Source organism: Thyridium curvatum (genome assembly GCF_004353045.1).
Source record: "Thyridium curvatum strain D216 chromosome Unknown NODE_34_length_383523_cov_77.689754, whole genome shotgun sequence".
Classification (NCBI taxonomy): Eukaryota; Fungi; Ascomycota; class Sordariomycetes; order Thyridiales; family Thyridiaceae; genus Thyridium; species Thyridium curvatum.
The window spans coordinates 364695-383523 of record NW_022156789.1 but is presented as its reverse complement, the minus strand read 5'-3'; the positions used below and the strand labels follow the sequence as shown (position 1 = coordinate 383523).

Below are 18829 nucleotides of genomic sequence, written 5' to 3'. Positions count from 1 at the left end.
GTGCAGCGCCACGCCCGCCGCGCGCGCCGCCTCGCGGTCCACGAGCGCGACCTCCCGCCCCAGCGGCTTGGCCTGCGGCGCGTAGCTCCCCGGCACGCACCGCACGCCCGGCAGGCGGGCCAGCGCGTGCGGCTTCAGGCCGTAGTGCCGCGCCGCGAGCTCCCGCGGCAGCGGCAGGTACTTGTCCCCCTCCTGCTGCGTGAGGCAGGGGAAGCACACGCGGCGGCAGGTGGGCAGGTAGATGTGGCCCGCGAAGCCGTCGCCGCAGTCCTCGCAGGCCGGCGAGCGCAGCTTGGCGAAGAGGCCGCGGCAGGTCGTCCCCGCCGCGGCGCCCGTGGCCAGCAGCGCGGCCAGCACGTCGGGCGCGTGGCTCGCGACGGCCGTGTACTGCGGGAAGGAGTCGACGAGCTGCCGGGCGGAGCGGTTGACGGAGCGCAGGCTCTCGAGGGAGCGCAGGTCGAGCTCGTGCATGATGTCGTGCAGGATCTCGAGCGGCAGCGTGTTGAAGTGGCCCACGCCCGCGGACGAGGGCCGGGGCTCCGAGTAGTCGATCTCGGCGGCCAGGCTCGTGGCGGGCAGGTTGTCGTCGACGGTGCGGTCCCTGGCCTCGACGTCGCTTCGCGGGGTGGTGAGGTCGCGGAACTGCTGGGCCAGGCGCTGCTGTTCCGTTACGTCACGGGTGTTGCGGCGGGAGGGGGGTTTCGGGAATTTCCCGGCCGCCGAGGGCGGCCACTGTTGACTCCTCGAGGGGTAGGAGAGAGCTGCGATCGCCATGGCTGAGGTTGAGGCGGTAGACGGCTTACAAGCTTGGTGATAAGGGGGAATAGCTCGTATGCGAGAAGTAGAAGGGCGAATTAGGTATTATCCCGTCCATGTAAGGCAAGAAGTGTATATCCTCACACGGCGCAAAGGGGAAGAAAAAGGTCTGGGCAATATTGAAATTGGATCACCTAGGTAAATCTATCTTCTCCCTCTCTCTCTCTTTCTCTCTTCACGAACACAGGACACTGCCGGGTTGCGGGGAAGCTTATATTGGGGAGAGATGGATGGGCGGGATCTAAAGGGATCGATGACTGGGGATGACTTTCACGACAGGTACATTACCCACGTAACTTACACACCCAAGACAAGTGTAACAGGTACCTGCAGAGGTGAAAGAGTGACAGAAAGATGATCAAACGCAACGCAAAAATGGGCACCGGTATGGCGACAGTCCAGGTGACCTATTGGGCAATTCCCACTAAGCACTGGGATCCCAGTTCCTGATGCTCACGCGGTGGCCTCGCCAAGGCTATTTCGAGGTTGTTGTTACGTTTAGTTGAGTCAAGGCTGGGCGCTGGAATCCCCCAGTGCCCCCCAGACGAGCCAGAGTTCCAGGCCCGACAGCGCTGTTTCGCCCTGGTAGGTTATCCTCGGTCTTGGCGGGAGTCAGGGAGAGAGAGCACACGCAGGCTCACGCAGGCTCACGGGGCACGACAAAGCACACTGGCGACACTGGGGAGTGGAGATGTGGAGGGCCGAGTGGGCACGGGCTGTCATGCCTCACCACTCGGCTTGCACGCTATCACGTAAAACCGATGCATGGGCGTCCGTTGGTGGGTATGACACGCAGTTGTCGTCACTCCGTAAGAGTGCGTTTTTACGTTTTGGCCCAGCGTCTGTGCCGGCATGTCTGGATGCCATTGGGTCCTTTTCGCCTTTTCACTTTTTCTTTGCTGGTCACATTGTCTTGGAAACCTGGTCAATTTGCATGCTGTCGAGGGCGCCAAGGTCCAAAGCCGCCTCCAGACGGTTCGGCTGGACCTTGTGGGGTATATTTTGATCTGATCTGAACGCTGACTTTTGTTGTACACAGTACTCCGTGCAGACTTTGTACGCGCGGAATGGAAAAAGAAGCGGTTGGCTTTGCCGACAGGGGAAGGTCTTCCCGATCCCGGATGATCAGGGGCAGCCAGGGCGGCACAGGGGGGGAGGCCTTCCCGTCGTCAATTGACGTGTCGTCGCCGATGGTCTAGACATCGGTTGCTGGCGACTCGGTCTGCTCATCTCCCGCCGCCGTCTTGGCCGCCTCCTCTGCGACGATAGCCGCAGCCTTGTTTTTCTTCCCCACGTGCATCTTGCGCTTCTCCTCCTTGCGCGCCTTCTTGTCTAGGGCCCCAATGACTCCCGTCTCCTTGCCTACGGGCCACTTCTTCAACGCCTCCGCCTCGTCCTCCTCGGTCCACTCCCGCGGCAGGATGGCAAAGACCAGGTACGACGTGTGACTCTTCAGCTCGCCCTCGGTACGCGTGATTAGCTGCCCGTCCATCCAGGGCTTGTCCGCATATGTACTACCGCTCTCTACACCGCCTGCTGCCCCGTTCTCACCCCTGTTGTTGTCGCTGCCCATCTCCTCGTCGCCGTCCTCGTCCACCTCCATGCTGCTGCTCTCTCGCTTGTTGCGTCCAAAGGCCTTGTCGTGTATGTGCCTGAGCCGACCCAATGCCTCATTGACGTCGCGGGGTGCGTGCTGGACACCGCGCTTGTCGGGAGACATCCGGAGGCTGATGCGCTCGCGCGACACGTAGAGCCGCCTGTTGGCAATCTCCACAACCTCGATGTTGACCCAACCGAGGCGACGCATGGCGGAGACCGTGCGTGTGACCTGCTCGACGCATGGGGAGAACGTGCAGATGTAGACCGATTGTTTGCCGTTGAGCGGGGAGACCCAATCTTTGGGAGAGTCCTCGTTGCTTCCTACCACCTTGTCTTGGCCGTCTTTGCCATTTGTAGGTGCGGGTTTGCGTCGAGTGAGATGCTGAATCGCCTCCCACGGGGCAGGCAGATCGAGAAATACGGCTTCGGCCTCGGGGCTCTGGCCATTGATGCAGAAGCCCTCTGTGTAGACGTCTCGGTGCGTGAGGTGCACCAGGCCTTCGAGGCCATGCATCCCAATCTCCTTCTTCATGGCCGCGTAGCGGTCGGGGTTGAACTCGTAGCTGAATACCTTGCCCCTCTTGCTGGTGAGGCCGCCCGAGCTCTCCTCCGCCGTGGGGTATCCGTTGTAGACCGCCCGGACCGAGGCATGCGTGAAGCTGCCGCTGCCGGCGCCCGCCTCGATGATCTTTGTGCCCGGCCGCGCCCGGATCCTCTGCAGGATGTAGCTGTAGTCGGGGGTGTAGACGACCTGCGTCCGGTGCGGCAGACTCATAGTCCACAGCTCCGGGGTCGGCGCCAGGATGTGGACGAAGCCGCTGCTGGAGGTGGGGATGTCGACCTTCTTCGGTGCTGCATCGGTGCCGGTGCCAGCCTGCGAGTCCTCGTTCGGGGTGTCCCTCGGGGTGTCTGCGGGCGTCTGCTGCTGCGATTCTGCATTTCGCTTGCGCTTGCGACCCCGCGAGCCGGTGTCGACGGCCGAAGCTCGGACCTGAGAGCCCCAGGGGACATTGAGGAGGGTGCTATGCGGGAAGGAGCCATAGCGGGTATTCAGAACGACGCCCTCGGCGTAGCCATCGTGCTCGCCTGTGAATTCTTTCGGGTAGACTGGGAGGAGGTTGTCGCGGGAGAGGAGGATGATGGCAAGGGAGTCGGGGGTGGTTCTCGAGCCCGGGTGCAGGAAGGGCGATCGCTTTGGCTCCATGATTGGAAGAGCCTCGATGGAGCAGTGCTCGGAGTCGCTACTGGGCGACTTCTGGTGCTGCTCTGACGGAGGGCGAGGTCGTGATGATTGTGCTTGGTGGCTCGCGTTTCCCTCAGCAGGTCGTGATTTTTCTGTCAAAAAAAAGTCAAGCTTGAGTTGCGAGCAGGTGGGGCAGCAATTGGGATGGCCCACTAATGGATGGCCAAAAACACAAAAGGGTACTGCGTCACATGGTAATGTTCTAGGCGCTCAGGTTGCTGTACCCCGCCATCACAGCTGGCCCAGTGCCCTAATCTTGTGCCCTGAGAATTCTGCCCGCCATCGGTGCCTACAATCAGTGCCAGCGATAGCCATTTCAAATGAGCAGGACAAAGCTGTCAATGATAATTCTGTCATCAATAAAGGCAGAATGGCTAGTCAACCTCAATGAAAATGCCAAGGCATCCGGCCATGATATTATGAGATGAAGCCAGGTGCATGATGTTGTCGGTTCAAATTCAAGTGAAGCCGAGCACTCCTGAGGCATTCTGAGAGCAGGAGCTCCGGGCTTGGCACGGGCTTGGCAAGACGGAGCCGATGTGCAGATGATACACTCGGGCCCGGAGCCACAAGAAATGGGATCGGACATCACAAAGGCATATTGGACTGATGCTGTTATGATCGTTGTTGATTCTGTCTCATCTGACTGGGTAACTGGTCAAGCTAGACATGTCCACACCGCCATCTCTACCACCGCATGGACTCGTGGGGCTGAGAGTTGTTCCTGCAAGAAAGTCAGCCGTCGCCCTTCCAAGTCCCCCATCCTGAATTAAGCAAAAGAGAATAGACAGGTCCACTCACGGGTCGTACTGCGCCTGGCCGCCGTACTGCTGGTCGTACAGGTGGACGGCGTTGTCCTGGGCCTGGCGCTTGGCGCGCTCGCGGTCGAGGAAGTCGAGGCCCTTGGTCTCGAAGAGCTTGTCGACCTCGGCGCCGGCGACGGCGGCGATGGCCTCGCGCGCGAAGCCGTGCGAGACCGGGTTGCCCTCCTCGCGCTGCTTCTTCTCCCACAGGTGCATGGCCTCGAACGAGGCGGCGCCGGCGAGGGCCTCGTGCGTCCACTTCGACTCGTGCGGCTCGCCGTTGTAGATCTCCTCACGCTTGTCGCGGGCGTCGTCTGTTTTGACGGGGAGGAAGGGGGCGCCGGTTAGCAGGTGGGACAGAAGAGGGTAGGGTAGGGTCACTGTACGGCTTGCTTGGAGGCAGAGTACGGAGGAACAGGTGTTGGGTGGGTGTTGTGAAAGTGTGAGGCATTGCTGGCTTGGGGGGGGGGGGTTCATGCTTACCGAATCCGAACATTTTGAATGAGTTTGTGAGTGTTTGAAGAGATGTAAATACAGTCTTGGAAGCTTTAGCTTGTGGATGCAGAATATGGAGACACGTCTGACGCGGAAGAGGAGAGGGAAAAGCAGCTTTATAGCACAGATCCAGGAGGGAGCCCAGTTTCAGGGTCAGGGTTCCAGTCGAGCTTCCCTCTTCCGGCATCGACCTCATCGTCATCCACTCCCCTCCAGATTCCAGCCGGAGTGACCAATTTAGTAACATTATGTAAAGTGGAGGAGGACTGGATGGATGGCATCGCATGTGCAAGAGAGCCCCCTACCTACTCCGTACCATGCCACACAACCCCTCCAACCCACCTCGCAGGAAGCACGCCCTTGGGAAGTCGACGTAATGGATGGCTCGAGGGGCGTTTCAGGACAGACGGATTGACAGTCGGCAATGCCTCATAGGCTATAGCGTCATCCACGAGCATCCAAAGGAGGAAGCGTCTACTCATCTCGTCACAGAAGTGGTACCCCATCGCCAAAGCGAGTGGCCGGGTCTCAACCCCTTAATCCTCGAGTCCCTTGATGAGCTGAAAAAACCAAGCTTTCTCCCGCCCGGCAAGTCCAATGGCCAGGAACGCTTGGCTAGGACACGCCCTCGGAAGTAGTACGTGTGGAGAGGGCGCAGTCGTGAACACCAAGGCTTGCCTAACTAACGTAGTGGAAACAGGATGCATCAATGCAGGGTCCACTCGAGCTTCTAACTGCTAGGGCTCGGGCAACCCGGGCTCCAGACCGCCCTCCCTCGCAGGAATGCATATGACGGCGCTGATATCACCAGTCCTGTGTCCAATTGGCTTCCCTGAAGGGCCTCTGACAGCATTGAATCATGAGGAAGGGGGATGCAATGTCAGGGTTGTCTTCATGCACCAGGTCAATCTTGGTCGACCAGCGTTTCGTTTCCTTGGACTTCAACGGGCTCGGGTTGGCTCACGGATCGCGCCATTGCGTGGCCCTGGCGGGCTTAGCTCGACACGGGCACTTTACCCCTCTCTCGTCATTGCCGGGCTGGGAACGAAGGAGGGGGCTCCTTGTTCAAGCGGTCAGTCTCAGCTTGTTCGAAGGGTCTCTTACGAGCCAGCAAATGACGCAAATCCGAGCAGCGTCTCGGTGCATCCTCGTCAATGCTCCCCGCTACATAGACAAGCATAAATGCTTGAAAAGCGGCCACATACCCTCCTGATTGGGATATTCGTATCCTTGGAAAGGAATTGCAATCCAGAGGTTTCATCTGAAGCATGAAAGGGTGTTGAAAAGGGTCCATGGATGTGCGGTCCCGTTGCTGATCACCACCGGTGTGCCAAGAGATCCCCTACTCTTGGCAAAGGCTTGTTTTCCTGTGGCATTTGGGCCACAATTTGCGCACGGGGAGCGGGGACAGGCCAACACATATCCATGGATTGTGCCAACCTTTGCCGATCCATCGGATGCTCCTCTACTCTTGCGTTTCACTGGATGATCTCTGGTCGGGGGCAGTGGCTGGCTTTTGTCCAATGGACTCATTCACTAGGGCTGCATCTGTCCAACTGGTAATGCATTCTACTAAAACCTGTCTGACGACAAGACGGAGGGCGGTGACCACCACCGCCAAGTTCACTCACATGCAAGTGTATGGATGCTTTAGGTTGCACCCTCGTTCAGATAATCATACAGACGTATTCATGTACTCTGACTTCGTAGACAGTGAAGATTAATATATGCAAAACAACGACCCTTGAACTCCACGGCCATCCGTTTATCCCAACAAAAGCAGACCATTGCATGAGATTCCCCCCTCCTGCATCAGACGCATAACCCCCTACCCAACCACCTGACTACTTAGTTACAAGCAGCAGGCATACTCGTCCGCATCCTGGTCATTGAACAGGTGCGTCCGCGCCCCCTCGTCGTCCGGGTCCGCGAACGAGCTGCCGCGGTACCGCCCCGTCACGTCGCGCTGGTTCGCCACCGTCGACGAGAAGGCGCTGCCCGTCAGGCCCAGGAAGAACTCGCTGCGCACCATGACGCCCATGTCGATGGCGCCCTGGAAGTCGAAGGCCAGCTCGTCGATCATGCGCGCCGTCTCGGCGTCGGCGAGCCGCCACTTGTGCGTCACCTCCCAGCCGCGCGCGGCGCCCGCCGCCACGAACTTCTCGACCTGCTGCTGGTCGCCGCAGGCCAGGTACACCAGCGGCTTCTCCTGCGTCGGAGACTTGTCGGGGGGCCCGTACAGCTCCCAGGCGCGGTCGAGCGCGTCGAGGTCGACCTTGAGCTGGTTGTCGAGCGAGCTCCAGATGGTGTCGTTCTCGACGCGGAAGTGCACGCCGTAGAAGGGCCGCATCATGCCCCTCAGCAGCCGGTCGATGATCTGCCGCGGCTCCTCGCGGAAGCGCACGAGGTGGCCCAGGTCGTTCCACAGGCGCAGGTCGCGCCGCGTCGGGTCGTCGGTGACGCGGAACAGCAGGAACTCGGAGTCGATGCCCACGACCGTGATGCCCGCCTTGGCGTCGTCGCGCGCCGGGTCGAGAAAGTTGAGCTGCCGCAGCTTGGTGAGCTCGCCGGAGAAGAAGGTCCTGAAGGGCCGCCCGGCCCAGAAGTAGCTGTGGATCTTGCGGTAGCCGAAGGCGTTGGCGCACGACACCTCCCAGTCGTGCTTGACGGCCACCGACCGGCCGAGCTCGTCCGGGTGCACGACCTTGATGCGCGGGCAGGCGCGGGCCAGCTGCTCGCGCAGGTGGTCGGCGTCGAACCACTTGTCGTAGGTCAGGTAGGCCTCGCCGTTGAGGAAGTTGAACTCGCGCAGGTTGGTCGAGTCGCGCAGCGGCATGGCGGGCAGCACGATGTTGGACCCGGTCTCGACGGCCATCTTGAGGCACACCTTGACCTGCGAGATGATGGACGTCAGCCCGGCCGCCATGCCGCCGCACTTGAGGTAGACCTCGTCCTGCTCCGCCGGCCAGGCCGCGCGGTCGCAGGCGTCCTTGAGGGCGGCGTAGTCGTAGTCCCTGGGGCGGCCGGCCGAGAAGACCTGCTCAAAGTAGTTGTCGACGTGCGGGAGGAGGCCCGAGCCCGAGTTGGAGGATGAGGAAGTCGTCGTCGACAGGGGTTTCTGCGAAGAGCGGGCGAGCCCCGAGCCGGACTTGGGCGGCGCCAGGCCCGGGTCCATGCGCATCGTCCTGAAGCTCCAGCAGAGCAGCAGGACGAGGGCGAGGCCCGCGATTGTCAAGGTTCGCCGGCTGCTGGTCATGATGGCTGGTGCCGCGTACGCAGTCTCGACATCAATAGGAATTTCGACAGGCCTAGTTCTTCATGGAAGATGGTCGTGTGAAGTCGAGGAGATCCCAGCAGGGTTGCACTTGGACATCGAAATGCGGAGTAGCCCTACGTCGTGCAATGGACAAAGATAAGCAGCTGAGGAAACAGCCCGACCTGAGGAGTCTTTCTTCGCATGTGCTTTACGAACAGGGGGCTCAGCCAGTCAATCCAGTAATGGATCTGTGATCGACATGGATCCGAGAAGCTTCACATGTTGGGACCCCGCACGCCAGCAGCAAACCTCGGTAGCCCACCCACACCACGTCATACTTGTATCTTTGCAGGTGTTGATTATAAGGCTCTTCAGATCTGATCGTACTTCTCGGGACTTGAATTTTGAAGCAATATGCACTTATAATGTTGGCTGACGAGCGCAATCAAAAGAATGCTTTTGAGGTCGAGTGAACACGATTACAGCTTCCCCTGAGAGTTCAGTGACAATTTCAGGCGATTACTCCGCACCGACCCCACACTAATTTGCTCCCCACAGGGCCACAGGGGGAAGGTCAGTCCTATTACGGACAAATCCCCGGATAAGGTGTGCTCATCCACGGTGACTTTTGTCCATCTCTCCGCGTCTCGAGATCGGACAGTTTTCTGACGTCTGCGCTTGGTCTTGTAGTCCAAGACTCGAAAGCCAATCATATGGGTCTCGGCCGTGAACACAGCTCCTAGTGTCCTGGGCCCGGCAATCAGGCCTGGCTCCAATGTACGACCGGGAACTGCTCGATGAGGTAAGGCTTCAAGCAGAGGATGGCCATATTGTACGTATCTGTATTCTCTTAGGTGAAGTCTACACCCATAACATCAATCTACACCTCCCATATCCGCCTTCATCAGGACGATGTTGCGTGGTGCTTCCTCGACCGGATCCTCACGGGCAGCCCGTCCTTGGGATGCGACGTGACGTGCTCCGGCGTCTCGACCTGGTACGCCACCTCGCCCATGAACGTCGGCGCGCCGGGGGCGTACGCCAGCTCGACGTCCACCTCGCGCGCCGTCAGCGCCAGCACGAGCCGCAGCTCCAGGCTCGCCAGCTCCTGCCCGATGCAGTTGCGCGGGCCCATCTCCCAGGGCCGGAACGCGTTGCGCCGCGGGTGCAGCAGCGGGTCCGCCTCCTCCTCCTCCCCGCCCCCGCGCGCCGTCGCCGCCGCCGTCGTCATGAACCGCTCCGGCAGGAACCGCTGCGGCTCCGGCCAGTAGTCCGGGTGCAGGTGCGCGGCCTTGGAGCAGCCGAAGATGGCGAGCCCGCCGCAGGGGAACCGCTCGCCCGTCTCCGGGTGCGTCAGGGAGAAGCCCGGCGCGCCCGTGCGCACGGTGCCCACGGGCGGGTTGATGCGCAGCGTCTCCTTGACCACGGCCAGCGTGTAGGGTAGCTGGTTCAGCAGCGACGGGTCGGCGCTGATGCGCGCCGGCGCCGCGGCCGGGTCCGGGCCCAGCACCTCGTCCAGCTCGGCGCGCAGCTTGGCCAGCTTGTCCGGGTTGCGGTGCAGGAACATGTAGGCGTAGCAGAGCGTCGTGGCCGTCGTGTCGTGGCCCGCAAAGAGGAACATCTTGGTGTGGTTGACCACCATCTCGGCGAACTCGGGGGGGATGTTGCCGCGCGCCGAGTAGTCCTGCACCTCGTTGACGTACGACCTGACGGCCAGGTTGAGGATGGTCTTGGGGCCCTCGTGCTTCTCGTAGTTCTTGATGGCGTCCTGGATGATGGGCATGACACCCTCGCGGAACTTTGCCTTCCAGTACGCTGACAGATACGGCCGGAAGGGGTTGAACATCTTAGTCCCGGGGTGGGGTGTCAGATGCGGCACCTGCTTCAGCATCGCAGTGATGAATGGCACCTCGCGGGTTTGGGCCTGGACTCGTTGACCGCTGGATCGCTGGTGTGAGTGCGTGTCTTGCCTGGAAGATCAATGGAATGGGGAGGAATGGAAACGTACAAGACTGCGCGGCAAATGATGTCAACGGTCGCATTGGTCGTGTACTCCTCAAGACTGATCTTCTCGTTCGTATCGGCCTTCTCCAGAAGCTTATCGCGGAAGATGACGACCTCCTCCACAAAGTGCGGGATCAGAGACATGAGATTTCGAGTCGAGAATCCGGGATTGAACATGTTGCGGTCAGTCTTCCATACCTGACCCCCAGACGTGACGAGATCCATGTTGTCGGTGAAGGGCTTGAACTCCTCCAGCATCCTCCAGTGCTTCTCCTGGCTCGCGTCCTGGGTGAACTGGGCCATCATATCGGGGTGGTACACCGCGAGCATGGGCGAATACATGGGCCAGGTGTCCATATACACCGCGCCCTTGCCTGCGATCTCGGGGTACTCCAGAGCGAGGAGCAGAGGCACGCATTGGCCGTGCGTGTCCGGCGGCATCTTGTACTTGATGCCCACTTTGGCGATGATCCAAAGGTGGCCAAACAGGAACGAATGTGGGAGCATTGCCTAAACAAATGCGCAGTGTTAGTCCAGAGGGAAGAACACTCCACGAACTGCAGTGCTAGGTTCCAAGACGACTCACAGTACCGTGTTCCTTTTGTATTCGGCGAAACATCATTCGGTTGATGTATAAATTGTAGAAGCCGTAGCACAGAGCCGGCAGCAGCGAGTACAGTACCAGCCGGCCGACCAAGGCCAAGCTGGAGGCGCCCGAGAGGCCAAGAATTTCGAACATCGTTGCGGTATGACAGATACTCTTGCCAGTATCGTGCCACGGGAAGACGAGTGATCAATGTCGCCAGTCCTCGCACCCGCCGCGAAAACAGACTGAATACCAGGAGAGAGCTCCAGTTACGGTCTTCTCACGGACGTCGGACTTTTTTGCTTTATCAGCAAAGTCAATCTTCCGGGTTGTCCTTGTACCAGGGTTTGAGACGAATTAAGCTAAATCTTAGTGCTGATGTTACGTGCATCGTAACGCGCGGGAACCGAAAGATGTCTGTATCGATCTCATGGGTGTGCAGGAGCCCTCTCAGCCTTCAGCGACGTCGTGGAAGTACCAGAAATCCGGTCCGAGCACCCTGATTCTTCTCCAGCTGGTTCCCTCGTGAGATTCCTGACAGTGTCCGCCTCCTTGTCCGAGAAGTTCCTGAGCCCAATGCTCGTCCTGATTTCTCTTAGGGCTGAGCCGGGTGGAGATGTCGTTACCTTGGCCCCTGAAAGCGTGTCAGTTCTTGGTCTAGTGTCCGTTGATTTGCCCTGGCGTGTCACCGGTACCAATCAGCAATTGAATCATTGGCTGGCTCGCTGGGTAGTTCCCCTGCGCCACCCTGCCTGTGGCTCTTGTCAGTCCGAGCTGGAATGCGAGACGCGCAGGTGTTTTCGCTAAACGTGTCGGGGCTGAAGGGCGGCTTTTCAACCGACGTCATCGTGTTGGGGCGTTTATTTACAGAGCCTCCCAATTCTCTTCCCCCGTGCGATTAAGGTTGGGATTTCGAAACCCCAGCTCCACATCTCAGGCTTGACAACTTCGTACTCCTGGTTCATGGTCATGAATGACTGCAGTTGTGATGCTTGCTCTCAGTACGGAGACTTGTTGTGCAATGATAAACGATCATTCTATGTCCGATTGTACCATTCCTGCGAGAGTCCACTTGGAGCATGCGCTTACATGAACTCAATGTTTCCGTTACTAGAAACCTGTGAAGAGCATAAAGAAAAGAAATAAAAGACGGGAAATGGAGGCTCAGGAGCAGAAATCAGGAAGCAAAGATATCCGCATACTCTCAAGGCAAGGTTGCGTGTGTGATGGGAGCTAACTCTCTTTAGATTACAATCTGGTGGAGTTTAGAAGCATGGAAGGATGCGTTTGCATAAGATACCACACCAGCTCGATTAAAGATCCAATCATACAGCCGGTTCATCGCTTCAGAATGCAAGATTTGTTCCCTGTTCAGGCTTTGGGTCACATCTAGCGGTGATGGAGAATTAATAGATATGGCTCCGGCGTGAGATAAAAGGACTGAAGACTTCAGCCAACAAGTGAATAATGCAGTGGCGCACACATACCATTCGACCACCACCTTTTGCCTTCGATGTCTTCTCTTCGCGAACAAATGCTCAAGACCCTAACGGGCTACATCGATGGCTTCAACACCAACACCCCAGAGGGCGCCATCGCTTACCGCGGCGCAAACTGCAAGCACCGCACCATCCCTGAGTCGCCGCATATGCCGATGCGTAGCAACGACGAGTACAATACATTCATGACATCCACATTCATGCTCCTGAAGAACTTCCACCTCAAGGTCACGGACGGCTTGAAGCCCATCATCGACGATGAGGCCCGTACGGGTGTACTGCACATGACCTCGACGGCCGACACTCCGCTCGGCGCGTACAAGAACCAATACATCTTTACTTTCTTCCTGAGCGCGGACGGCACCGAGATCGAAGAGATCGTCGAATGGGTTGACTTGGTTGTTCTGAACGATTTCATGCCCAGGCTCATAGCGTACGCGATGGAGCATGCACCCAAACCTGAGGCATGAAAGTGGTGTTGAAGCGAATAGGGACTTAAAAGGCGGATGATATGTATCCAGGACTGGTATTTATAGGCGACTTCAGAGACGTGCAGCACTTCGCCATGATCAATACAATTACAGATACTGCCCTCATCTCCTTGCTCTCTAATCAGAGTTGACTATGGTTGAAGTTAAGCTATCTTTGTTGGCAAGGCAAAGTCCGCAGCAGAGCAGACTAACATCTTGGTCCGGGCCGTCTCACCACTGTGATCTTCGCACTCCGCATGGACTTCTCCGCTGGCAAGAACTGTGAATTTGGTACTAGACACAGGCAATGCTCAGTTTGAGTTGAGGAGAAGGGATATGATGGAAATCCTCGAGGGTCACTCCTCACGTACCTTGGCACATCACCATGCCGGCCGCAAGACCATGTCTGATTCAGTGAGAGCACCGTGGTGTTCTTATCGAACCACGCATAGGTCTCCGTCGTCGAGTCTTGTTCGGCTGTCGGCACGGCACCGACATCGTCGCACGCGTGCCAGAGCGGATGCGATGGGTCTTGAACCTCGCCATCGAGCTCGCTGAATGTGCAGAAGACCTGCGCGCCGTTGGCCTGGTTCGCGACTTCGAAGCTCATGTGCGTGCCGTTGGGCCATTCCTCAAAGGTATTCGGCTCGATCTGGTAGCTCATGTAGGCCATGTTGGAAATCTGGAACGAGCTGTTCGACATGGCGCCACTGCAAGTTGACACTCGCGGTGCGAGGCTTCCAAGCCGGATCGGCATGGCTGCCGCGACGTCTGTCGCCAAGCCCATTGAGGCGCCCATGACTGTTATGAGATGCGTTCGTGACCACATTTCTTACACACACGGTTTCGACACCTCCATTGCTAGTCATGCCAAGGTGTTTGGATATGTTGGACAGAAACCTTCGGAGACATCGGGAATAACAATCAGATGCACCAGTGGCATGACATAATATGATCAAACTTGCCGAACACCGTGACATTAACTAACAGGAAGCCTCTTCCTAGAAGTCGGCTAATACGGCGTTTGCTTTATCCAAATTGTAGCGCTACGTCAATACTCGGATCCGTATCAGTATTTGCCGAGGACGCCGGGGGTCCCGGCGGAATACGTCAGTTTCAGCTGAACAGACATCTGAACCCTTGCATTTTGGACACGCATTCAAATCTGTTAAGAAACAAATATCTACAAGACATCCACGGAATATCCAGCGTCTGAGATGCCTAATGAGCGTACCATATCAGCTCATGGCGGAGCGCGAATATACTGGAGCGAGTCGAACAGAGCATTGAGCTCGTTAAGCACTTGCGCCGCGTTGGCTGGCGGATTGTTGGGGTTGGCCCGGATCGCGGCCTGGTAAGCGGCGATGACGGTAATGATCTGGTCCGCGACCCATGTTCTTGCAAAGTTGGCTGTGGCCTCGAAGAAGTCGCGGTCGAACTCGGTCCAGATGGCCAGGAAGGGCTGAAGAGCCGGTATGTTGTTGGTGATGGCCGTGGCTTGTGCCAATAGCTGGTTCCTCTGCGTTTGTATCGAGTTGCTCACATTGGGATCGAAGAGGTAGCGGAAGATGGCTACCACCTAGTGGTTTTGAGACAGTCATATTAGGATCATGTCAGGTTGCCTGGGTGAAAGGTGTGCATACCATTCTCATCGGCTGGAGAAAAGTCTCTTCGCCTTGGCCAGTAGTTATTGCATTAGTAATATGGTTTCTGAGTTCAGTCAAATCGTACGGGTTCTGGCGCGCAAAGATCTTGCCCTTCATGTTGTTCATGGGGCGGTCCAGTGTCCTGAACGGCGCGCGGTTGGTCTTGGAACCAAGGATCTCGAACAGACGATTGTTAATGTTGCCCCAATTCACGTCAGTGAATGGAGTTGGATCCGGGAGAGCCCCGATAGCTTGATTGTAGGGCATATCTTCATCCCAGTATGGGCGTATCGTGGTCCAGGGAATGGTCTGCACATTGGGCAGGATCTGATTAATGTTCGTCCCGGATGGGAGCAGGCCGTCAACCAGTGCAGTGAGCAACTGTCCAACATATTGGAGCTGTGATGTTCAATTTAGCTATGGTCGAGCAGTGCTTGTCAGGCTTTTGGACTTACTTCAATAGGGTGATCTGTATCGTAGCCTCGGCCTTGCGTATTTATCGACCCCGGGCCATTCACAGCCAACAGTGCCCTCGGGAATGACTCAACACCGGTCGTGCTACATTGACCCCCGGCTGGTCTGTATGAATCAAGGACGTTAAGAAGGTTTATCCTATAAACATAGAAAATGAGCTTCTTTGACTAACCTGAATGCCAATGGGCTCGCATTTTGGGCTCCGTTTTGCGTCGCCGTGAGGGTGGCCGGGCCAGGATAGGTCTGAGCTAGAAGCCTAACGACCATCTCGACCAAGTGTGCTCCAAGGAAGACATGAATATATGAGTTGATAGGCCTGCCGCTGGGCGACCTCTTGGAGATGACTTCCCAGAAAGGGTGTGGCTGGTGCAACTGCCTCGACACCGGCACCAAACCAGAGCTCTCAGGACCATCCCTGATCTTGTCTGCCTTGGAAATCGAGGCATAAGTGCCGGCATCGAGCTCTCGCTTGCTATTAGGAGAGTCGTTCGCCCAGGGATCGGGCTGACACAGGCTTTGGTATGCCCAGAGGCTTGCGGTACAGATGGTGTTTTTGTCACACATGATGGGTGTCATCTGGTTATTTGGCTCGCAGCAGAAGCTCTTTTGACGGCCCCCTGAAGTGATATCAGCAATGCACTTCGCACCAGCTCTTCCCTGGGTCTTCAAGGGGACTCACAATTGCAGGCATGCCATGCATCATCTCCGTCGACTGCGGTCCTGACTGTGACCTCATTGCCCTTGCATGTGTTGTCAACACAGTCGCCGTGCCCGCGCCAGGTGCACTGCTTGAATGCCGGGTTTGAGGCGCGGCAGCAGAAGTGCTTGCCTCCCCGGGCGACACCGCACCAATCGTCCTTGTCGGTTGCGACTTTGCCCATGTCCTGTTCATCACTGTTGCAACCTTTGCCACTGTGTCAATGGTAACTTGTCAGCTCCCCTGTACTGAGAGACAACAGAGGGTCAAATTTGAACTTACCATCCGGTCCACCTGCATTGCTTTAGAAGGGCCGGTACAGTGTCCGGCATAGTGCAACAGAAGGCCTTGCTGCCGCGTCCACATCGCTTGTCTCCCGACTCGCTTGGCCAACCTCCCCAGCTTGACTGCCAGAGAGTGGCTTCTCCATCATGACATCGACCATTGCACTCACTCGGGTTTCCGCGCCAAGTACATTCCCGTGGTGCCCTGGCTGTAGAGTTAGCGAAAGACTACTTGTATCACGGTCCAACTTGTTTGTCCGGGCTTACATGGTTGTCTTGCAACAGATAGGATGCCCCTTCGAGCAGCTCGGATTAGCATTTTCTTAACCAAACTCGAGACTTCTTGCTTACCTTAAACTTTCCACAACCCGCTCTATCAAAGCCAAAGTAGCTCTCACCAGTATTGCAGAAGTTTACACTTGCATAGGGTCCTTCTACTGATGTGCAATACCTGATTATATGACATTGTTGATCCAGATTGGCGTTAAGAAGGTTGACGGTGTTGAGTTCGGCGAGAGTAGTCGACCTGACATCGCTGTTTGTTTTGACAGATCTCCCAAGCAGAGCGGCATGGGCGCTCAATTGGTTATCATCTACACTTATTTAGTAAACAAAGCTCGGGCATAATAGAATAATGATCAAAGACATACCAAGATCGGATGCCCAGATCAGCGAGCCGGAGAAACCAACAGAGTTAGCCCAGTCGACCTTTTGCTTGAAGGTATCCTTGTCATCGTAGGCTATCCATTGGTCATTATTCCATTTGAAATACTTGACAGAGGCCTCTTTATCCCAGTTAACGGTGATACCAGGGTTTTTGGCAAGGACGTCCTGGATCTCGTAGTAGGAGAGGTAGCCGCTTGTAGCGGTGCATGGGCCTGGAGCACCACCGTCGCTGAAGCGACAAGTTCCGGGGGTGGAACAGCTTGGGTCGGAGAGAGTATAAGAGCGGCCGTAGAAACCAAAGCCCAAGGACACCTTGTTTGGAGGTACGTTGTTACGCCAGAGAAGCTCTGCGGCCTTCTTGATCTCCGTCAAGTTCGTGTGAGGGTGAAGGACATTGCCACTAGATCACAGAGTTAATATCTGCTTGAGGAGTATAGGAGGCGTTTCCAGACTCACATTGCGTTCTGCTTGTCCCATGTGCCGTGGATGTCATAGCTCATCTAACGTCTCATTAACGTTTTATCTTGCTTGCCGAGAACCATCTTTCCTCTCAGTTCATCTTCTTGGACTTACCATGTTCGTAAAGTCTGCGTATCGCAAAAGACCAGGAACATCGAACCATCGTAGATACCAATACGATGCAGGGATGGTGAAGCTGATGCCAAGCTTACGGCCTGCACTGTTGAACGCATTGCGAAGAGAGGCCATCAACTCCACAAAGTTCTGGACGTCTTCCGGCTTTCCGCCACGGTCTGGGGCACCAGGGTACTCCCTGAGATAGTCAGAAAGATCATCGTGAGAAAATCGGACACGTACCTACCAGTCAATATCAATGCCATCAAATCCGTATGTGTTCAGGAAAGAGACCACGTGATTGGCCCAGGCCGTGCGCTTCGAAGAATCCCTCGCAATATCAGAAAGGAGGGGCTGTGTAGATGTTCCATTGTCCGAGAAAGTCCACCCGCCGAGGCTGAGCCAAACCTCCAGTCCGGGCTTGAGTTGCTTGAGATTTGTCGTCTCGGTGAATAGGTCGGCTGTAGTCCCACTATCCATGGGTGTAATGTGGTATGTTGCAGCGTCTAAGAAAGCAAAAGCATAGTTGACGTGCGTGAGAGCATCAACTGAGACAGACCTTAGTAATGCGATTTGGCGAGAAGTGCTTATGTTGCCACTTACGTGGAAGATCAGATGGCTTGGTCTTGCGGCAGGATGAGCGATAGTTCCAGGACTCGTAATACCCAACTACTGTGGAACAGTCAACAAGTCTCCTCTCCAAGGATGTGCTGAAGCAGACGTACCTCGAGACAGAACCTGGCCTTGTGCGGAGCCAGAAGGCGGCGAGGGCTCTAGAGCACAGTTACTCTGGCATTTGGCACCACAGAACTCCTCTGTCGTGCCACAGAAGCCGAACTCGCTGCAACTATATAAAAGTCAGTACCCAGTTCTCAGATGGCCATCTTGCAAGTGGCAAATTTACCAAACGTTCAAAGGGCACGTCTTCCCAGGAGGGTTTGAGTCCTTCCCGCATTCAGCATGAGCATTGCAGTTGGATGTACATCCATCTCCGCAGTATGTGGGCCCTATGAGACTGTTAATTAAGGTTGAACGGTGAGCATCAGGATGGATTTCTATACCATAACCGCAGAAGCCGTCCTTGCCACAACAAGCACTATTACTACAAGGGCGACCAGGCCCACACGAGAAGTCATCTTGTCGACGTGAGAGATTGCCGCTCACAGGGCTATCATTAGGTGACAATGAGAGGCCGTCGTCGATCGGTAACGAGGTTCGCGCTTTCAAGATCCTTGACGCCCCAGACGAAGCGTCAGAATAATGGTCATGCGACAAAAGAAGCACCGCAACATAGACAGTGCCTAGGACAGCTGCAAGCCACCCGGCAAAGACTTTACCGCTGAGTGCCATGTCAAGGACAAGGAATAAGTCTCAAAGGTGAAAAAAAGGCAGAGTAGTGGACACCGACGACGATATCGTCAGTGAAAGTACCCTGATTCTCTTTAAACCATTTCTGTCTCCTATGGAACCGTGCCGTTCTCTCCTTTTCAACTCAGACTGCCCAAATTTCCACATCAGGTAAAGCCATACAGCTTACAAGGCTCTCAACCCGTCTCTCAATATTGATCACGATGGCAATTTCCACCATTCCTGTGCTATGTAACCACGCGGTTATTGAGAGCGCCACGGATAGCCTATTCGGGGTATGGGGTGGCTCAATCTGTCAATAACTTAGTAAGACCCAATCGAGCTGAAGGTCTTCTGACGTGCATAGCGTA

The 18829-nt window shown here is 56.5% G+C and overlaps 8 protein-coding genes across 8 annotated transcripts; 1 reads left to right on the top strand and 7 right to left on the bottom strand.

Moving 5' to 3' along the window:
- Positions 1-774, bottom strand: E0L32_006221 (uncharacterized protein; the record flags this gene model as incomplete). Its single annotated transcript, XM_031140830.1, has 1 exon — positions 1-774. A coding segment is annotated over one exon (774 nt), but the record flags the coding sequence as incomplete, so codon positions are not given.
- Positions 775-2011: 1237 nt separating this feature from the next.
- E0L32_006220 (uncharacterized protein) lies at positions 2012-3619 on the bottom strand (the record flags this gene model as incomplete). The annotated part of the gene is made up of 1 exon (XM_031140829.1): positions 2012-3619. One exon carries the CDS (start codon positions 3617-3619, stop codon positions 2012-2014), a length of 1608 nt encoding a protein of 535 aa, XP_030995201.1.
- Positions 3620-4345: 726 nt separating this feature from the next.
- On the bottom strand, positions 4346-4957 carry E0L32_006219 (uncharacterized protein; the record flags this gene model as incomplete). The annotated part of the gene is made up of 3 exons (XM_031140828.1): positions 4346-4382; positions 4460-4853; positions 4945-4957. The coding sequence occupies 3 exons, from the start codon at positions 4955-4957 to the stop codon at positions 4346-4348; spliced, it is 444 nt and encodes a 147-aa protein (XP_030995200.1).
- A 1851-nt stretch (positions 4958-6808) lies between these two features.
- E0L32_006218 (uncharacterized protein) lies at positions 6809-8212 on the bottom strand (the record flags this gene model as incomplete). The annotated part of the gene is made up of 1 exon (XM_031140827.1): positions 6809-8212. The coding sequence occupies one exon, from the start codon at positions 8210-8212 to the stop codon at positions 6809-6811; it is 1404 nt and encodes a 467-aa protein (XP_030995199.1).
- Positions 8213-9116: 904 nt separating this feature from the next.
- On the bottom strand, positions 9117-10955 carry E0L32_006217 (uncharacterized protein; the record flags this gene model as incomplete). The annotated part of the gene is made up of 3 exons (XM_031140826.1): positions 9117-10152; positions 10221-10726; positions 10803-10955. 3 exons carry the CDS (start codon positions 10953-10955, stop codon positions 9117-9119), a joined length of 1695 nt encoding a protein of 564 aa, XP_030995198.1.
- A 1360-nt stretch (positions 10956-12315) lies between these two features.
- E0L32_006216 (uncharacterized protein) lies at positions 12316-12771 on the top strand (the record flags this gene model as incomplete). The annotated part of the gene is made up of 1 exon (XM_031140825.1): positions 12316-12771. The coding sequence occupies one exon, from the start codon at positions 12316-12318 to the stop codon at positions 12769-12771; it is 456 nt and encodes a 151-aa protein (XP_030995197.1).
- Positions 12772-12913: 142 nt separating this feature from the next.
- E0L32_006215 (uncharacterized protein) lies at positions 12914-13570 on the bottom strand (the record flags this gene model as incomplete). Its single annotated transcript, XM_031140823.1, has 3 exons — positions 12914-12923; positions 12985-13065; positions 13143-13570. 3 exons carry the CDS (start codon positions 13568-13570, stop codon positions 12914-12916), a joined length of 519 nt encoding a protein of 172 aa, XP_030995196.1.
- A 444-nt stretch (positions 13571-14014) lies between these two features.
- On the bottom strand, positions 14015-18461 carry E0L32_006214 (uncharacterized protein; the record flags this gene model as incomplete). Its single annotated transcript, XM_031140822.1, has 17 exons — positions 14015-14350; positions 14415-14816; positions 14873-14996; positions 15064-15508; positions 15571-15803; positions 15871-15990; positions 16043-16081; positions 16140-16168; positions 16224-16465; positions 16523-16938; positions 16995-17038; positions 17112-17310; positions 17359-17659; positions 17715-17783; positions 17837-17958; positions 18016-18118; positions 18173-18461. 17 exons carry the CDS (start codon positions 18459-18461, stop codon positions 14015-14017), a joined length of 3513 nt encoding a protein of 1170 aa, XP_030995195.1.
- Positions 18462-18829: the final 368 nt, after the last annotated feature.